This window comes from Triturus cristatus, chromosome 10 (genome assembly GCF_964204655.1).
Source record: "Triturus cristatus chromosome 10, aTriCri1.1, whole genome shotgun sequence".
Taxonomy (NCBI): domain Eukaryota; kingdom Metazoa; phylum Chordata; class Amphibia; order Caudata; family Salamandridae; genus Triturus; species Triturus cristatus.
In genome coordinates this window covers 91,721,038-91,740,928 of record NC_140593.1, presented here as the reverse complement: position 1 = coordinate 91,740,928, position 19,891 = coordinate 91,721,038, and the positions used below count along the sequence as shown (strand labels likewise).

Here is a 19,891-nt window from a genome sequence, read left to right as displayed (position 1 = left end):
TTTTTTTTTACAGAGTTAAATACTTGACCAAATTTTAAAACACTATCACTTGCACACACAAATAACACCAGCTCCACTGTAATCAGGTGTCGCAGCACACCCAGATGGCACTCGGCCTCTGGGTGGGACCCCAATGATGAAGCATGTCACCAACCAGGTTGGTGAGTGAGGGGTCTTCAACAAAAGGATTGTCCCTTTCAGCACACCTCTCTTAAACCTGGAGGTATCATTTGACCTCAGAGGGCATACTCCTTCTTTTTGTTTGAAAATGATCTCTTAGTAGACCAGCCCATCCCCACCCCATACTCGTTACTTTTACCAAGCTAGAGAGAGGGAGTGAGAGGAAAAGAGTGAAAGAGAGGGTGAGAGAGAAAACGGAAGAGGGACAGATGTAGAGAGAGGGGACAAAAGAGGGAAGGTGAAAGAGAGAAAAGATGATAGAGAGGGAGAGAGCGAGAGCTAGAGGGAGAGATAGAGGGAGAGAGCAAGATAGAGAGGGCGAGGCAGTGAAAGAGAGTGAGAGACAGAGAGAGGAAGGTGAAAGAGACAGTAGGTGAGATGGAGACACAGCGATAGAGAGCAAGAGAGCGAGAAAGTCAGAGGAAAAGAGGGAAAGAAAGGAAGACAGAGAACGGGAAGGGACAGGTGCAGAAGGAGAGTGACAGGGAGACAGAGAGAGGAAGAAAGAGGGAAGATGAAGGAGAGAAACGGAAATAGAGACAGTGATAGGGAGACGCGGAGAGTGAGAGGCAGAGGAAGAAAGAGAGAAGATGAAAGAGAAAAAAAGTAAGAGAGAGCAGGAGAGATGAAGAGTGAGCAAGAGAGAGAGAAAGTGAAAGGAAAAGAGAAGGAGAGAGAGTGAGAGGCAGCGAGAGAGAGAGGGAGGAAGAAAGACGTAGAGTTAGAGACAAAAAGTAAGAGAGAAAGTGAGCGGGAAAGAGAAAGAGAGAGAGCGAAAGAACAGGAGAGGGACAGGTGCAGGGAGAGGGAGCGAGAGATAGAGAGGGGCGGAGACGAGAGCATGGCAGAGGAAGGAGGATGAGGGATAGAGGGATTAAGAGAGACAGATGGAAAGAGAGGCAGAGAGAGGAGAGGCAGAGAGAGGAGAGACAGGCAGAGAGAGGGAGCTCACGTCCATCCCATTCCAGCATTAGTCATTCATTCCGACTGCCTGCGCTGCCATCGTCGACCCTTCACATTTGTTCGTTCACCTTTCACTTCCTCCATTCACACTTTGCCCTCCACCATTCACCCTCCTTTTATCCTTCGCCCTCCGTTCGACCTGAGTCCTCCACCATTCACCCTCCTTGTATCCTTCGCCCACCATTCACCCTCCTTTTATCCTTCGCCCTCCGTTCGCCCTGAGTCCTCCACCATTCACCCTCCTGTTATCCTTCGCCCTCCGTTCGCCCTGTGTCCTCCACCATTCACCCTCCTTTTATCCTTCGCCCACCGTTCGCCCTGTTCCTCCATCATTCACCCTCCTTTTATCCTTCGCCCTCCGTCCTCCTTCACTGACCAGGACCGAACTGGAGAGCAGACTCAGCCCCGGCAAAAGCCATCACATCAACCCCACCCTCCAGGAGGCAGTGACTCGGATGTGGCCTTGGGGGCGAGGGGGGGGGGGGGGATTTGAATCATTGCACCCCACCCTGAAAGCAGCCCCCTGGCCAGTGGTGTAACATTAGCCCCTCCATCTCCCAGCAGCCCTTGCAGTGCGGGGCCCCCAGCTCCCGGGACCCCTCTGGCACCGTGCACGGGTGGTGGCCCCTGGCTGGGTCCCAAACATGGGCCCCCTCTCCATGTACTTTGCAGGCCCCCCTCAAGTATCGTTACGCCACTGCCCCTGCCCTGCAGCCCACCGAGAGAGAATGACCGAGTGCCAGAATGGCCAGTCAGACCCTGCCACTGACTATCCCCTCATACCCTTCTTCATTCACAAGTCACCCTCCTCACTAGCAACACTACAGTCCACCTGAAACCTCCCTTCTTCCTCCATCATCACCCTGCACTACCCACCCTCCTCTGTTCACCAGTCACTACTCATTAACCATTTAACTTCTACCACTCACCTTCATGTCTCTATCCTCCGTTCACTCACCAGGCAGTCAGAGCTTCATTTGAGCAGGTGATTTCCGGTACTCAGCACCGGCAGGTAACTGTGAGCTCTAGTGACAGTCCGCCACATGGCGGCGCTGTCCGTCTCAATACAAGATGAGCACAACCTCAGTGTTTCATAAGTCATTATATATTAAAAATGGTGTCACACCTGCTGGCCACGCCAGTATTATAGCTCTGGGGGCCTGAAATACTCTGAATTGTCACCCTGGTAGGGGTGTGATGGTTAGTAGTTGTGTTGGCACTGCCATTGGCCGCTCTGAAAGGGGCAATGGGTGGTGCAGGCTGTAGTGGCCTCCCGAGAAGGGCCTGGTACTTACTTTTTTGTGTACGAATTAAGCACTGCACGCACTTCCCACTATACCCATCCAGGTACCCCTTCACCCATCCACCCACCAAAGCAATTGTCCTTCCTTTATCTATTCACCTTTTTTTGCTAATGTATGTGACCCTTACTGATCCAACCACTCATTCCTCCATAGATGCACACTCACTCACATGCACTGATTCACCTGCACGTGCCCACCTATGTATTCTTCACCCACCATCTGGCCCACTGCCACGCTCATATATCTGGACGGCTTGAAAGGTTGAAATAAAATCAAGGTACAAAAGTTAACAGGTTTGCCAATGCTTGTTTATTAGGTGGGAAGTTGCAAGGGAATGTGAACATTGCCTAATCCTCACCTTGAGCAAACATCCCAGGAGACAATGGTAAACTTGCATTTTAAATCACCCCTGTGTAGAGCTGACCTCTGACCTCCGTTTCCCAAGTGTTTGTGCTCATTTATGTCACCATAAACCAATGAAAGTCTGCACTGGCAGTGCTGACGTCACTGCAGACACTGGGATGCGGTGTGATGGGCGACAGGTGCCACCCTCGGAAGCGCTCCTATCTGAGGAGGAAGAAAGCTCTATTTTCTCTGCCTTTGAGATGCTAAAAATAGGCTCGAGCCCGGGTGCCAATCGCGTGGGACAGGGCGTGGGGTGCTGCTGGGCGGAAGGAGGGCAGGATGGCCTGACAGAGGAGTGAGGAGATCCGGTAATTCCCAGCTCACCTTCTAGGCACGTGACTCCGCGTCTTTACATTGTGTATAAAAGCTGCCCAAGAGCACAGGGTGAGGAAGAGGGACACCTGCTGTCTGCTGGTACAGACCTAAGGTAAGCTCCCGACAGAGACAGCAGAATAGGGTGCACAGCCCAGACATTCGAACATCTACAGGAGACGACAGGGGCACAGCAGAGACAGAGTCCGCATAAGTGTCCTTAAGACGAAAGGGACACGACAGGGACATAGGACACTGCCGACATCCGAGCCGCCACCGGAGGCAGCAGGGCCATAGGACCCCCCCCCACTCCCCCAGGCCGCATACTCCAGAGACCGCACAGGCACCGAGAGCTGGTGGCCCAGTTTTGGGGTGAACATCTGGTGTCCCTGCATCGTCCTGCCAGAAGGTATGTACATTAATTTACAGTAAAAAATATATTTCCATATTATGTATATATATATTCAATTAAATAATTATTTCTCAATTAACAAATCGACATTCACTATTGTAATATTCATTATTTACTATTTTTAAAATAATTGTAATAATTATGTACTATCTTTCTGTTCCTACTTTGTACCTGCTTTGTAATAACTTCCTTCATGGACCTAAGTGCTTAATTTGTGTCGGTGTTTGCCGGTGTTTGCTTCCAGTACTTATTATGAAGCACCGGCACTTATTACGATGATGACAGTTCACTACATGGTGGCGCTGCCTGCCCAGTTTTTAACATTATAATTCAGTCTAATTCTCATTTGAAATTATTGTTGAATTCTCTCTCTACGGAGGTGATGTATGTCCCTTTTCTGCACACTGCACTCGGAAAAACACGTTCCCGATCCGATTCAGATGGAGCAAATGCCTTCCTATAACCGCATTGGAATTAGGCCCTAAATATGCAGAGAAATGCGGATATACACACACGTGGACCTGCAGAAGAGGTGGCGTGAATGACGGTGATAAGACCTACCTCTTTTCACGCAAGCACAATTTAGAATGACCTACTCCAATTTACTACACATTCTGCCCCAATTCAAGCACTCTTCCTGTGGTCTTCTCTTTTTTTTATAGCACAAACCTCCTCCGGGACTTATAATACTCTGGTGAAGTACAGTTGATGGCCCTGTCTTCTCTATATTGTTACCAAACTCAATGACACTAATTTTATCCACCTCAGAAGGATGAAAGACTGAGTGGATTTAAAATTGTGCACCATAGGTGACAAGCAGTCGATTAATCCAGCGGTTCTTTACCAAATGTGCAAAAGGAAGAGAACCAAAGACATCATTACTAATTACAATAAGTACTTTACATACAGTATTGTCTTATCTCCTTGCAATTTCGGTCTGTGTTAGCTAAGACCTTTCTATTTTACTAAAATAAATATGTGCTATACTTACTTATGAAGCCTTCCAATATCTGGCTGTTGCTCCTGTCAGTTGACTCTAAACGTCCAACCAGACCCAGAGATTCAAAATCCTCCTCTTCACTGCTTTTCTTTCCCAGGGTCAGCATCTTGTCATCCAGCATAGACACGGGAGGCCTTGCGTAGGGTCCATCTTACCTTGGGCCTTTCCCTCATCTGACATCCAGTCCTTCACCCATCTCACCCCTGCCTTTTCCTTGGCACATCTCCTGTCTCTACACTATCTCACCACTCAGTATTATCCAGATCTACCTCCAGCTCTTTCCTCACATCCTTTTCTAATCACACCCGCCAATCTATCCCTACACCAAACTTAATGTAGGCCCTTTACAGGTCTACCTTCTTGTCCTTTCTCCATCTTAGTTCCTGATCCACTCTCACTTCACCTTCAGATCTTACCCCAGCTTTCCTCCACACCTCACTTCCAGCATGGTAGTGATCTCACTTCCTGCCCATTCCTACTCTCACCTTTTTTCTGTGGCCATCCCGCCTCCTGCCCTCGTCTTTCATTGCCTCACTTCCTGCCCCAATTCACCTTCCACCATTTCTCACTGTATCTTTGTTTCTTGGTCCACTAGGTGCCCTCACCATGGAAGGCTTCGCCTCTGTGTACTACAGTGAACCCTCCGTCATGGGCTTCCTCGCCAACGTCATCAGCGCTTTCCTGGTGGCCCTACAGAACTTCGCTTCGTTCCACACCAAGGTGAACGCTGAAGGGGTGGAGAACATCCTTGCAGGTGAGCATGGGGCTGGCTGTAGTAACAGGGAGGGCTGGGTAAGGACTGCAAGACCCTGGAGGTGAAAGTGAGCACCTGAGGGAAAGCGAGCATCCTGGGAGATGAGCATAGGGGATGGGGGTGGTAATAAGAAGCAGCTCGCCGTAATGTCTCCAGACCCTGGGCGTCGCCTCTGGTCTTCTTACTTTGGTTCGTTCAAGTTGAGGCTGTTTCCGGGGTTGACTCTGGAAGCTCAGTCCTGGTTGGTTGTCTGAACCCACAGCTTCCTTTTCGACTGTCCTTCTTGCAGCTGTCAGAGTCCTAGGGGCGCTTGAAAGACCTACATTGGCCGCATCTTCAAGCTCCTGGAGTGGTCATGAGCATTTGTCAGGCCCACCTGGCAGTGGATGCTGGGACTTCACCCTGATTGGCTGCAATGATCTGGATCTGTGGTGGCAGCACAGTGCTGAGGGGTGAAGAGCAGCCAGGACTGGAGGTCCCTGGGGTTCTCATCCTTGAACCTTCAGTTGCTGCTGTCTTGGGTTGGATCCCTCTTCCCCCAGTCTTGAGGCCACCACAGGTCTCTCTCTTTCAAAGAGACATCTAAAAGCCTGGTTCGGATCCTCTCTCATTGGGTTTGGCACTGATGGGATTAGAGTTTGCTGCATTGTTTTAAAATCAGGGCGTGATCTATCCGGTCCTCTGGTGTAAGTTCTCTGGTAAATGTTTGTGTCGCTATTTTCCCTGCTGCGCCTTCTTACGCAAGGTTGCTTTGTCCACGCTTAAAAAAACTATAAGTAAGCAGTCAAATAATTAAAAAGGGTACTGTGTATGTTATCAATGGTTGTGAGGTTTAAGGGCATTTGTGTGCACAGAAACATCTTCACCTATGTAGACACAAAGATCCAAATACACACAAACACACACACCCATACACACACACAACGCACACACACACAGATCCAAACACAAACACACACACACACACACACACACACACATAGAACCTCAGACTAATACAGAGACAAACACAGAGAGATAAACAGACACATATACGGACACACTGTGCACACTGATGCACAAACACAAATTAATACAGAGACATAGACAGTAATGCAAAAAGTCTTGCAAAAACACACACTACACCGTGACGGAGAGGCACAGCATCAGGCAGACACACACACACACACACACACACACACGCACGCGCACGCACACACGCACGCACACGCACACACACACACACACACACACAGGCCCCGTTACCGCAAATGTAAATTGTTCTCATTACCTTTCGATTTCTGCTTTGCAGGAGTTCATCTGATCCTGATTGGAGGACTTACGCAACTCGTTGCAGGCTTTCTCTGCTTCCGGAAGTATGATCACCTGGGGAGCACTGCCTTTGTGTCCTTCGCCGCCCTCTGGAGCAGCTACGGGGCCACCCGCATCGTTCTAGGAGCCTACCCCTCCATCGTCAACAGCACACAGAATGCAAACCATTCCATTGACCAATCCATCATGGCCGCCTCTCCTCTCCCAGTCACCGAGAGTGCAGTGGCTGGGCTGGTGGCATATACAGTCATCGCCTTCATCCTCTCCTTCTGCTCGGCCACTGTCAACTACATCATGCCCTTCGTCTTCGGTGCCATCACCATCACATTGGTCTTCGAGGCCGTTGGGCTCTTCGGACAGTGGGCGCTAGTTGTGTCTGGGGTCTTTGAGCTTCTCATTGTGCTGCTAGGGTTCTATGGAGCCACTGCTCTGCTCCTGAAGGGTCTAACACAGAGGTATGTCCTCCCTGGCTTCGGCAATTCGCTGTTCAGCGTCTTACTTCTAGGCACCGCCAACAGCAAGACTTCCAGCAGCATCGGGGAGGAGAAGAAGAAGAATTCCAAGTACGCAGAGCCCATGGCGCTGGGAAACATCGCGGACACTGTGGCCGCTTTCATCTTTGCCTTTTACGGCTCTGGGTACATGAAGACCTTCTACATTGGTGCCATATGGGTCAGCATCAGTGCCTTCTCCCAGCTCTGCGCGAGCTACTACAGTTATCTGCGTGATGACGTCTACCACACCACCAAGTTTGGCCTCCACAGCCTGTTCTGGCTGGTGATATCCTGGGAAGAGTTCACCCTGACCGTTTTCCTCTCGACAGACGATGTGGGTGGGAGCCGAGTGGGCATGGTGGGGAGCTGGTTCTTCCTGGTCACCGCTTGCATCCTCTGTGTCATGTCCTTCAATAGGGACCTTCTGGAGGTGCTTCAGAATGCCGGCTTCCTCCTCCTCACTGTCTCCACCATCCAACAGATCCCCCTCCTTGGCTCCCGTGTCTTCTTCGCGGTGGCCTGCAGCCTCTACACAGCTATCTCCCTCTATGCCTCCTTCGCCAGCCTCATTAACTCTATAGCGGATAAAGCTCTGATCCCTCTTGGCAACCAAGTGATGTCATCAGCGACATTTCAGACATTGCTTCTGTGTCTGAGGCGTGTGACCGGCAGATCTAAAGACGGTGACCTTGAAGACCACAGCACCGGCAGCCAGCTCCCTGATGCTCTGTTCTTCATCTGCAACGGATTGGCCTCCTTGTCTGCCATCCAGGGCAGCCTCAGTGACCCCACCAGAGCCCACCTCTCCATCCCTTGGGTGCTGATCCCAGGTGCTCTCTTCCAGTTGTACGTCTCCAGGATTGTGGTCCAGAGAGGTCGACGATTTGGGGCGGTCCTGCCCTTCTGCTATGCTGTGGTGTGGGCCACCTGGACCTGGCTACGGTTCGCAGGTAAATATTTCTTTGTTGTTCTAATGCACGCATAAACATGTATGTACAAACAAAGTTCCCGACCTTGCCTGTTTTAGGGCCCTTGAGGACATGGTTGTCATTTTATTAAAATCATAGAGATGCAGGCAGGCCCCATAGTTACACTCTTAGGGCCATATGTAGGTAAATTACATTTACCGATTCTTAAACACCGAATTTTACCGATTTGGTATTTATGAATCGGTAAATGTAATGTAGGTAAATAATTACCGATTCGGTATATGTCGGTATTTTAGAATCGGTATTTACCGATTCGGTAATGGCAACTGGCTTCCCATTCATTCCTATGGGCCTGGAGGCCCATAGGAATGAATAGGAAGCCAGTTGCCATTACCGAATCGGTAAATACCGAATCGGTAATGGGGGAGGCATCATCATGGGTGGCAGGGTGTCACATTGACACCCTGTTGCACCCCTTATTCATCCATGTGTGCACATGTGGCGCACATACATGCCCTAAGGGCATGTATGTCTGCCACATTGCACACTTCAAATGGAAAAAAATGCTTTTTTACAGGTATTCGTCATTTACCATCAACTTTTAGTTGGTGGTAAATAACGAATCCCCACACCCACGACACACTCCCCCTACATATCATTTCAGGATTCGGTATTTACCGAATCGGTAAAATTACCGATTCGGTAAATTACCGAATCCTGAAATATGCCCCCTACATACCAAGAGCCTAAATACTGGTCGGTAACGGGATATTTACCGAAAATCGGCCGTTACCGACCGGTATTTGGCTTCCTACATATGGCCCTTAGTGAGCACACCAAGAGAGCCAATAGTATCTCAGAGTTTTCATCAGACGAAGACAAAATATGCCTTTGATAGCATATTGCTCAATATATGCTTACTAGAAAGTGGAAGGCACTAGACATATTAATAGGGGTATGTTTATTAAATCATCAAATAATTCAAGCCTCTACAAGGTGCTGAGAAATATTACTGCAGCACAGCAATAAATGCATGTATGTGGCACAATGTGCTCTACTGTAGCAAGAGAAATAACTAAAAGATCTAAAACCGTGACGTGAAATATAAGATGTTAAATGCATAAGTACTGTGAAGTGCCTCATATTGGTTAAAGTCATACATAAGTCTGGTTTTGAAGGAAGATGATGACATGCCCCAATTCACGTGCTCTTGACTGTGAGTTAACGCCCTGTTCTCTGTCTTTCCCCCTCCCAGGTCCCTTGTTGAATATCGACATTGCCAGTCATGGTGAATTCGCCCTTGGTGCCGTTGCCTTCCTCATCGTCAACGCCTTCCTCATGGTTTTGGGTAAGTCTAATCAAGCGGTTGTTGACGGTCCATCTCCTCAGTGCACGCTGAAGGACCAGCAGCCCCAGGAGATGGATGTTCGTCCAACTTTAGTGAGTTTAGACTGATCCGTACGATTGAATGGATCCATAGAATAGTACAAGCCACATTCCAGCTGTCCACCTATAACCCTCTGTGGTCCATGCTCATCACTTGTGGTGAACCCCCCTTTAATGAGGGAAGAAGGTCACTGCAGCACCAGCCAGCCTCTGATGTCTGTTGCTTCTGGTCCCTAAAGCCCTCTACTTCTTCTCATTCCATAGTCGCCTACGCCAACGTGGTCTTCTTCCTGCTGGCCCTGCTGATGGAAGCCGCCGTCACCTGCTTCCTGCTCTTCACCTTGGAACGACTGCCGCTGCCGCTCGAGAGTAAGTGGTCAATGAAGGAATGGAGATGCCCAGGGCTTCGGGTTGCTCTCGTTGGCCATGGTTAGAGGCAGCTCTGGGGTTCAATTGAGTATCTAGTCCATCACCAAGGCCAACTTCAATTATCAAGACTCTTGTGTGTTTCTGCAGAACTGGAAACTTAGAAAAGTCATTATAAACAAAGCAAGCGACTGCATTAGAATTCCCTTCATGCTTGCATCAGTAATGGCTCCCTCCAGAATATAAACTGGATGGAAGGAAAAAAAGGAGGTTCACTTTCAGATGATTGCCTCTGAAGTGCCAATCGTGAGATGCACTGTCAGGAGCATCTCAGATGTGGCAAAAGCTGCCTCAGTACTATGAGCATTTAGCAAATGAATGGTGAATCAGGATGAGGCCATGTGGCCATATAGGACAGAGCTGCTACTCTAAATGTCTTATGACATGTCCAGCTGAATGTAGGCATTGCCTGCTTGTGTATCAACTCAGGCCTTCAAGCTCTTCTGCATTCATGGCCCACAGTGATGTACTCATGGCTTAAAGTGACGTACTTGTGGCTTACAGTGATGTACTTGTGGCTTACAGTGATGTTCATGCTCATGGTATATGTTTTTGGATTCTAGACTTTGCTCTGCTGTGAGTCTCGGTTGAGTTTGCCTGATGTTTTCTCTCTTTGTTCCTCCAGTTGCAGTGTTGGCCATCTTCAGCTCCATCTGCGTCTACGGGGCAGCAGCATCTCTCGGAAACTGCCTCTTCAACAAGGACCTTATTCCCATGGGACCGCCTCTAGTCAAGGTAAAGTGAGGCTGAGCATGATAGCTGCCATGATAGAGTCCCCTCCACTCAAGGATGTACCCCAGCCCCTCTATATCCCTCAGAATGCCCACCAAAGGGCAGTGCCCCGCTCTACTCTCTGTACCTAACTAAGCCCACCTGAGGGGCAGTGTGTGATCCCTCATTCTACCTGACATAGCCCATCTAAGGACGGTGCCCTACCCCACTATCCATACCTGGCAGAGCTCACCCAGGGATGATGACCTACCCACTTTCTGTACCTGAGAGAGCCCACCCAGTGATGCTGCCTGCCCCACTGTCTGTACCTGAGAGAGCCCACCCAGCGATGCTGCCCTGCCCCACTGTCTATACCTGAGAGAGCCCACCCAGAGGTGGTGCCCGCCCACACTGTCTGTACCTGATAGAGCCCACCCAGGGACGGTGCCCTCCCCCACTGTCTGTACCTGACAGAGCCCAGCAGGGACAGTGCCCTACCCTACTGTCTGTACCTGACAGAGTCCACCCAGGGATGCTGCCCTCCCCACTTTTTGTACCTCACAGAGCCAATCCAGGAATAGTGCACCTGACAGAGCCCACCCAAAGGGCAGTACTCCAGGGATGTGTATGTTATCTTGCATTGGGAGCTGTGGAAGACGCTGCTTCAGTCTGTCTCTGCTCTGCATCCTTTTAGGAAATGAAACCCAAGGAGAAAGTCGAAGTGTCCAGCTCCTGCGTATGTCCTGATTCCCGCCGCACCAGCAGTCTCAGGACCATCGCCGCCCTGCTTGATGATGGTGGAGTGTGTGGGGTCCCCACTGACACAGTGTATGCCTTGGCAGCCTCCTGCAAACACCCACAGGCCATCCAGAAGATTTACACCATCAAGGTAGGCATGCGTCACAGCACACAGAGTGTTGTTACCATAAACTGTACAAATGTGAAGCCTACTGACTTTGTCATTGCTATGTTGATGAACACTTTTTGTCAAACCAAGTGAGTAGCTTGGTGCTCTCTTTGTTGGCCTTGTTTTGTTTCACCCTTTGTTGCATCTAAACGCACGCATGGCCAGGATATCATCAAGCCTCATTTTTCCAGAGAAACTTCTCATTCACATTAACATGTAAATAGAGAAGGGGAGATAAGACCAGCATACGTCCTTCCTAAACTAAACACTACAACACAAAAAGGTATGGTAGCTCAAGTTAAAGGAGGATTTGTTCTCCTATTTGCGAATTCAAGTCTGAGCCTTATTTGGACGTCACAGGAATTCTGTCAGATCATGTGGGAAGACTAATCTTGTGGCAGAGGAAGCCTCATACACAGTTTGTGTCATGCTTCATCACCGCGAACCTCTCTCCACCCTGGTGGAGTAGTGCCACCAGGGCGGACTCGAACTCCTGGTGGATTCAAACGAAAGAGGGAATTCGTAGATAAAGATATAGTGGACAGATGTCGGCATCCAGATTGGTCAAAAATACACTGGAATACCCCAGTATATCACTTTTAATATTGGGGACCTCAGGTATATCTAAAAACATAATTGAGATGGTAAGTGAGAGCAATGGCTCAAATCATCTCCCTAAGTCAACATGTTTCTGCCCCTATAGTTAGTCTATATAGGTCTTGGGCATTCTCCAGGGCGAAGGATCCCCATTGGATTGGCCTATATGCCAAACGTAAAACTTGGTGAAACCAAAATCCCAGGTGAATCCTACTTGGATATAGGTACATTACACCCTAGTTTAAGGGATCCCAGCTCCTCGGTCTGGAAGGGGACAGTGTCCTCTTTAGACACACATTCATCAAAAGGCCAATGTGCTTCCAAACCTGAAAAGACCGCACGGTCTCTTAGTCGCTAGACAAATGTGTGACTAAAGAGGACATCATCCTCGCCAAGACCAGGGAGCTGGGAGGAGTAGCACCCAGGTTTAATGTTGACTTTAGTGATGGGCTGGTCAGGTAGTTATATGCTCTACAGATACTTTAACACGAAAGCTGAGAACAGCTAAATAAAGATCTAAAATATCAGCAAAAAGCTCAGATTGCGAAGGCCCTGCTATTGATTTCAGGTCTCACAAACAGCCTCAATCGTCCACTCAAAAATCACTTTTGTGGTTGTCAGTGGAAAAGTGGGCAAAGTATTACTTGACTTGTCCCAGTTATGTTGTCAACAAGTGTCTACTCAAGGATCAGGAAAGAACAACCCTCTTCAATGATTGAAAAAACCAAGATTCAATTTGACAAACAAACAAAGAGGCCCCTTACTTTTCCATACAAGGTCTAAAACTTCACCAGTTCATGTCATATTCTAGATGATGTCCCCTCCAGTGACCTCTTGTGGTAATCGGCATCCAGTGATCTCTTATGCACATCAGCATCTAGTCTTCCGGTGATCTGTTATGATCATCAGCATCTAGAGACACTTAAATCAATATAAACCACACACTAATTCTCAATGGTTCAGCTAAGGGTACTGTGAATGCACTTTAACTCTAGTGTTTGATTCTTTTAGATTTTAGTCCCCTCCTTAACTTGTTTGAATGAGCTATTTCTTGGCTAGACACTACTCTGTGTACCATTTACAAACCAGGGACTGTAGCATTTCAGAAGAAGTTTTTACTATTGATCGAGAGTCACAGTTGCCGCAGGATCCCTTCCCAGGTCATGTGCTATGATGCTTCGGGAGTGGAGCGGTCCCTCTTCTCATGCTGATCTGCCTGAACACCCCCTCTGTTTATCTCTTGTCTGCTTTAGGACCGACCCTTGGAGAAGCCCATCTGTATCTGCATCTCCCACCTCGGCCAGCTGCGGAATGTGAAGCCCCCATTTAGCCCTCTCCTGTGGGAATTCATGGAGAATGTCTACCCTGGGGGCATCAGCTGCATTGTTCAGAAAGGAGAGTGGCTCAAGAGATTGGGTGAGTATCATCTCTGCCATCTTCTTAGAGGAAGCTCTGTATGGATTTCCTACTCTAGCAACTTGCAGCTTAGGGGTGGAGTCATGCATGGATGGTGCATATTTCAGGACCAATTACTGCTCCATTTCCATACACGATGTGCTTTGCTATCCCAACTATTGATCTCATGCAGTTATGCGTTCACCAGTGTCATACACCATCATGGTGTCTAGAGACCCTCTCCTCACTTAACCCTGTTTGTAAACCATGGTTCAAGCTCCCACACAAAGACTCCTATGATATGACTGTAGCATACCTAGCTCATGTTTCTTGAAGCACAATGCTCTTGGGAACTCCTTACCTCACAGGCATTACATCCATCACTTTATGTGCTCTTCCCCCATTGCCAGAGTCACTAAACCGTAGTCTAATGCACCCCTTCTTGTGTACATATCTTCATCTCAGCTGGCTCCTGAATCCATAGAATATGGTGCATACAATCAAGTGGATTTCCCAGACCCTCATCTCACTTAGCACACCAAAAGCGTGTCCACATTCTGAAAACCCTCAAATTGTCCACAGTAGCTCTTCTCTCTTAGCTCCTGCCTCCTTACATCAATGGTAATACACCCCACTCTAATGGGACATATTCATATCCTCTTCCTCCTATAATCTTAATCTCGGTTTCATCCACCCGCTCCATGGCCATTATGGGTTCTCATTTCAACCTAGCCCATGCATTGCTGGACCCTATTGTAGTGCACCCCCAAGGTTTCTACAGCACATCATTTCACCTGGCGCTTGCATTTCCAGGTCATGGTCCATAAACGCTCATGTTATTGATAAACCCTTGCCTCACTGAACTCCTGCATCCTTAAACCACAGCCCATAAACCCCCTGATGTTTGGCAAGAGACCCTCATTTCACCTGGCTCCTACTTCCACATACCATGACCAATCTATCCATGAAGACTAGCGTACACCTCCTCATCTCATCCTGCTCTTGTATTCCTTGCTCAGTGGTCCATGGTGTCTCCCGACCCTTGTCTAGTCTGATCTGTAGACCACGGCTCAGACACCCACATGGCTTCTCAGGCCCACACCTCAGCTCGCTGATAAAAGTCTTGATCATGACCAATCCAGCTCTATGATCCACTCTCACCAGAGCCTAGAGGCGAGCTCTGTACGGAGTGCTCTATATAAATATAGTTAGTCAACCACTGACCACTCATTCACTTGAGTCTGAACTGCTGCTAAAAGATGCTTTTCTTTTCTCTCTTTTCAGGGGTCGGACTGGCATATGACATTGTGGGCACCAAGGACTCCATTATGATCCGAGTGCCAGACCATAGTATCTGTGCACACCTTACGAACATGACTGGCCCCCTGGCAATCACCTCAGCCAACCCAAGCGGGGAGAGTGACAGCACCCACCATGACATGGTTACCTCGTAAGTATCGGTTCAAGACAGATGTGCTGAAAGCAGAGTGTGGGATAGGCTGTAGGTTGGTTGTTTGCTGGGAGATGAGGTTAGAGCCATGGAGGAGTTGGGTAGGGAATGGATATAATGAGAATGGATTAGTCTACTGACTGACATGTGAATAACAGAGCAGAGGGTAAACTTTATCTGATATGAACCGATTTGTAATCTAGTTTGTAATAAACTGCAGAGTTGAAGCACATCTGTATTGTAGAGCGCATGTATTCCTAGATAACTGGGTAATGAAATTGTAAAAAGTTCTTTAATACTCCCCATCTAATGATAGACATCCTCTGAATATTTATTATATTTCTCTGTTCAAGGAATAGACCAGTCCACCCTGGTGGATTGGAGTTTGTGCAGGGCCACCGGCTAATGTTTACTCACACATGGCTTTCATTGTCTAAATTACCCTGATTGTAATCCACTTTTAATGCATTTGGGTGCAGTTACATTTGTTGGGCTCATTGTAGGCTGTCCTCATCATGTTGATGATCAGAGCAGGTAGATGTTGTTTTCTAGCCCTATGTCAGTTCCTATTACAAGAGCTCATACAGAGGTCTGTGTTTCTCTCCATCTTTGCAACAGGCGTTTGAGTCACAAGTTGGAGGGAGTGCTGTGCGATGGGGACTCCAACGAGTTGGTGGGCTCCACCGTGGTGAACTGCCTGAAGATAGACGAAGGTGAGTCTAGTGCTGGTGCTTAATTCTATCCCATTACTGTTCCCCCGGACTCTAATTTGACCAGACTGTGATTTCTAAGCTGGTGACAGGCCTCTGTCCCTCTGCAAAGAGAGTTTTAATCAAAAACAAGAATGAAAGAATGAGGGACTCAAGAGAGATATGCTGTCTTCAGCAATAAGATTCAAGGTCTTCAGCATTAATGGGTTACTGAAATGTGTATTTTCCAGCTCCAAATGGTGCTTTTCAGCCTTTGTGGAGAATGCATGCAGCATGAGAATTTACCACATCCTTCTTTTGAATAGGAGTGTGCAAAATCATGTAATTTCTTTTGCAAAATTTCATGAAAATTATGCAAAATTATCTGCATTGGGTGAAATGGGCTTTGCCAGTATCTCATGAAACTCTTCCTGTGAAACTAAATGTGAGGTATTGGCAGGAGACTGGTTCTAGCAGAAACTGTCTCTGACAAGATATTTTGTGCATGAACCAGTGTCTCAGTAGTTATGCAAAATTGCACATATTTTGCCAGAGTCATTTCAGTTTTGCACAGATCTAGTTATGATCCCACCTCTCAACATAAAAAGGATCTTCTCTTCTCTGCAAGAAGGAAGAAGATAGGGCTGTTGATTGAGTGACCTTTCACATCCTTCGAGGGTGATATCCACCCTTTCCCAAACAGGTCACTTATCTCCATTGGTGGGCGGTTTGTGGTCTTTATCTGCTGACATTGTACTTCTTTCTCCACAGGCATCCTGACCATCGTTAGGGAGGGCTGCGTGCCCACTGCCCGCGTCATGCAGACATTTGAGCGGGTGAAGAATGCACTGGCATGAGGATGAGTGGACGTGCATTGAACCTCGATAAGCCAGTCGTTTCCAAATAACCACACCTGCAGAATCTATTCTCAACCTAAGCCAATGTCATTTTACGTTTTCCAGTTTTGAAATAACCATATCTGAACCTTATTGCCTGGCTGTCATTTAAAGGGATATTGTCTCCATATAATACGCCCTTGTGGAAAAGGATTTCTAGTACCTGCGTAACAGCGTTTGGAATTTCTGAAAACATTTGGAAAAAAGTCTATTTTTGTAAATACCTTTACCTGTACTTAGCTTTCACCAGGTCAATACTGCAGAACTAGCTAATAACAATATTTATTGTCACACATCTGATTTATTGACTTGAATCCCAGTCCTTATGGTCTGCAAAGCTAGTAACACATCAATGTGCTCGGTCCACACACCACACACCTCTCCTGCCTCACTTAAATGCCATTCGGGTGTTGTGAGTGCTGCACCTGAAAGCTTGACCAGTAGGTGCAGACTGCATTCAAAGTAATTTGATTGGCTGTCCAAATCTCAACTTTACAGTGCATATTGATATCTCAGGATATGTCTCTATGTGAGTCACCTTTGATAATGTATAAAGTGACAAACCCCCCACACAGACCTCTCTCATAATTCTGGTTCAGCAGACACAACTCATTCCTTTGCGGGAATCATAGCGCTGTATGTCCACGGGTGCAAGCACTTGGCTGTGGTTTATCTTGAGATACAAACGTCTTAATGCTCATGTAGTTCTGTGCCCTCCGACTAATAACCATGGGTGCCTTGTTGTCGTTGGAGCTCAAGTTGTAGACAGTTAAATCTTTTGTACCCAGAGGTGAAGACCGATCCAACAGTAGATTAATTGATGGCCTTGTGGAGTTACATATTCTTCAATCCACACACTGGTTAAACCTTGGGTTCAACTCACACCGGATCAATCATTCTCGGCCAGAGGTGGTGACTGGTGGTAGAACTCTTCCTACAAGTTTCAAACTCTGCTAGAGCCTGGGGCATGCACACGCCTCCTCGCACGCTAGCATGAGATATCCGTTCCAATGTCCATCCATTGCATGTCACCAAAGAGGCCATATCCTACTCACATGGGTGGATCGCGTCTTCCAACACTCCTGGTTCTCAGGGTGATCACCGTCAGTGTTGTTGACGATGTCTTCTGGACAAGGCTCCCCCAATCCATGCGTGGTACCAGACTCTGACATTTTGTACAGAATGTGAAATATTTTATAATGTATGATCCTATAATGATAATGTTATTTATAATCATTTATTATAGTTCAAATCTGATGCGGGCATCGTTGATGAATTCTATTTATTTTGGTACATGAAGGACTCTGATTCTATGGACTCTCTTGGTGGACTCACCGGGTACAATATTTGTAGAGTCGGCTACACAGGCTGAGCTCAAGCTCTTATGTATTGACTCCACTGAATGGAGGGGTTACCATGGAGGTCCACTTGAGAGGGCGACCTTATGTTTTTTATATATTCTGGCTCAAAGTTTTTGAATATTTATTGAAACGTCTGTCTCTTGAACTAGATCTTACAAATGGAAAGAAATAATAGAACTGTATTTGAGTGCGCGATCGCACCTCTAGAGCGGACTTTGCCGCTATGATGTGTCTGTGTCTTGATTGTCCTTGGACCTACCTTTTCACTCTCACAGGGACACTTACCTTAAGGAGACAGGATTTTTAAAATAAAAAATGGTGCGGTTTGTACCCCGTCTGTCAACACGATCGATTGGGGAGAGCAGAAAGCATCAGGTTGGCATGGGGGGCAGATAGACTGTGTCCTCCCACTCTGTGTAGCCCCCTCCCTTAGGAGCGCTGAGTATAGATAGTACTGTGAATTATAAATGTGAAGAACCCACAGAGATGAAGAAAGATGCTTTAAGATGTACACGGAGGGCCTATCAATGTGGCAATGCTACTGCAGTGGAACAAATAATTTACTTAACTTTTTACACTATTCGATGTTTTCATGAAGATGTTTTTCTTGTGAATCACTTGCAATGATACTGTTTTAAAATATTTATTTATGTGAATATGTCTGTCTTTTAGTATACTTTTGTTGTCCATATCTTTTCAAATCACTGTTCATCCATATGTTGTGTGCCTTGTTTTGTCAATAAAGCTGTAAAAACAGGAATATCTGAGTTTCTGAGTGCGGTGCATCAATGCTATGTCCAGTACAGGTTTATCTATGAAAACAAACATGCATCTCAGGACCGAAGGCAGTATTGGAATCCAAGCGGATAAATCCAACCCTCCCCACAGGCTGGGACCCCTGACACTTACATACAGCACAGGCACTCCGGATCAGGCCTCTGGGAACGCATAGCAGCATAAGTGCATCCTTGTCCCCAGGGGGGTGACTAAAATATTACCTCTACGGGTCCCAGGGCACTGAAAGAGAGACAGGAAGGACCACCCGGGCTCCCTTAAAGCTTTGGAATATCGAAGTTTATCTGACTCACCTCACACTTTTCGTGATCCAATGAAAAGGAACAGGAAATGGACTCCACTCATACCCCTGAATCAGTCAGACATGCCCCTAAATCACTCACACATACTCCTGAATCACTTAACCTGAACCACTCAAATACACTTCTGAATAACTCACACATTCCCCTGAATCACTCAGACAGACCCTTGAAGCACTCACCCACACCCCTGAATCACTCGGACATACCACTGAATCACTCAGACATATCCCTGAATCACTCACACCTACCCATAAATCACTAAGAGATACCACTAACTCATTGTTATCACTAACAGAGAGTGAAAGATAGTGAAATCAGTTGCACTCTCCCTCTGTTAAAACTCATGCACACAAGAGCAACTGATTACTCAGATATACATTCCGTGTCCTATTATATCAGGATGTCAGGTGTTACCTCTGCTTAGTTCTTACTCTTAAGGGGGTATCCAAAGATTTTGGAGTAGACGCCTCACTCACTTATCGTGACATGCTTCATCATCGGCGCTTATCCACACCCTGGTAAGATGGTACTAGGGCGGACTCAACTATAGTTGGAAATGGGAGTTCTTAGATAAAGCAAACTGAATAAGCAGAAACCCAGAAAAGGGATGTATTAAAAATACCTCAAGATATACCCATAGGTTTTATTTACTAGGGGGGTACCTGGGGTATGGATAAAAACGTGAAATTAGTGGGTTCTATTGAATACAATTATTCAATTATACCCAAGATATTTCGGCCCTCCCTGTAAGCCTAATCCAGTCTGGGGCCTTCGTCAGGGCTGTCTCGTCAGTGTCCCTGCACTTTCTTGTGAACGCACACCATGGACACTCATGAGGCCTAATGCTTGGTTCTTTGTTTCCAGAGGATTTTCCTCTAGTGCATCCTTTCAAGGGTCATGCGGTTCGTGCAG

General features: G+C 47.3%; 1 protein-coding gene across 1 annotated transcript; it reads left to right on the top strand.

The window, feature by feature from the left end:
* The first annotated feature begins 3,232 nt into the window (after positions 1-3,232).
* On the top strand, positions 3,233-18,639 carry LOC146788936 (uncharacterized). The gene is made up of 11 exons (XM_085630502.1): positions 3,233-3,573; positions 5,172-5,330; positions 6,622-8,085; positions 9,320-9,412; positions 9,715-9,819; positions 10,502-10,611; positions 11,282-11,476; positions 13,345-13,507; positions 14,771-14,936; positions 15,555-15,649; positions 16,397-18,639. The coding sequence occupies exons 2-11, from the start codon at positions 5,183-5,185 to the stop codon at positions 16,480-16,482; spliced, it is 2,625 nt and encodes an 874-aa protein (XP_085486628.1). The 5' UTR covers positions 3,233-3,573; positions 5,172-5,182; the 3' UTR covers positions 16,483-18,639.
* Positions 18,640-19,891: the final 1,252 nt, after the last annotated feature.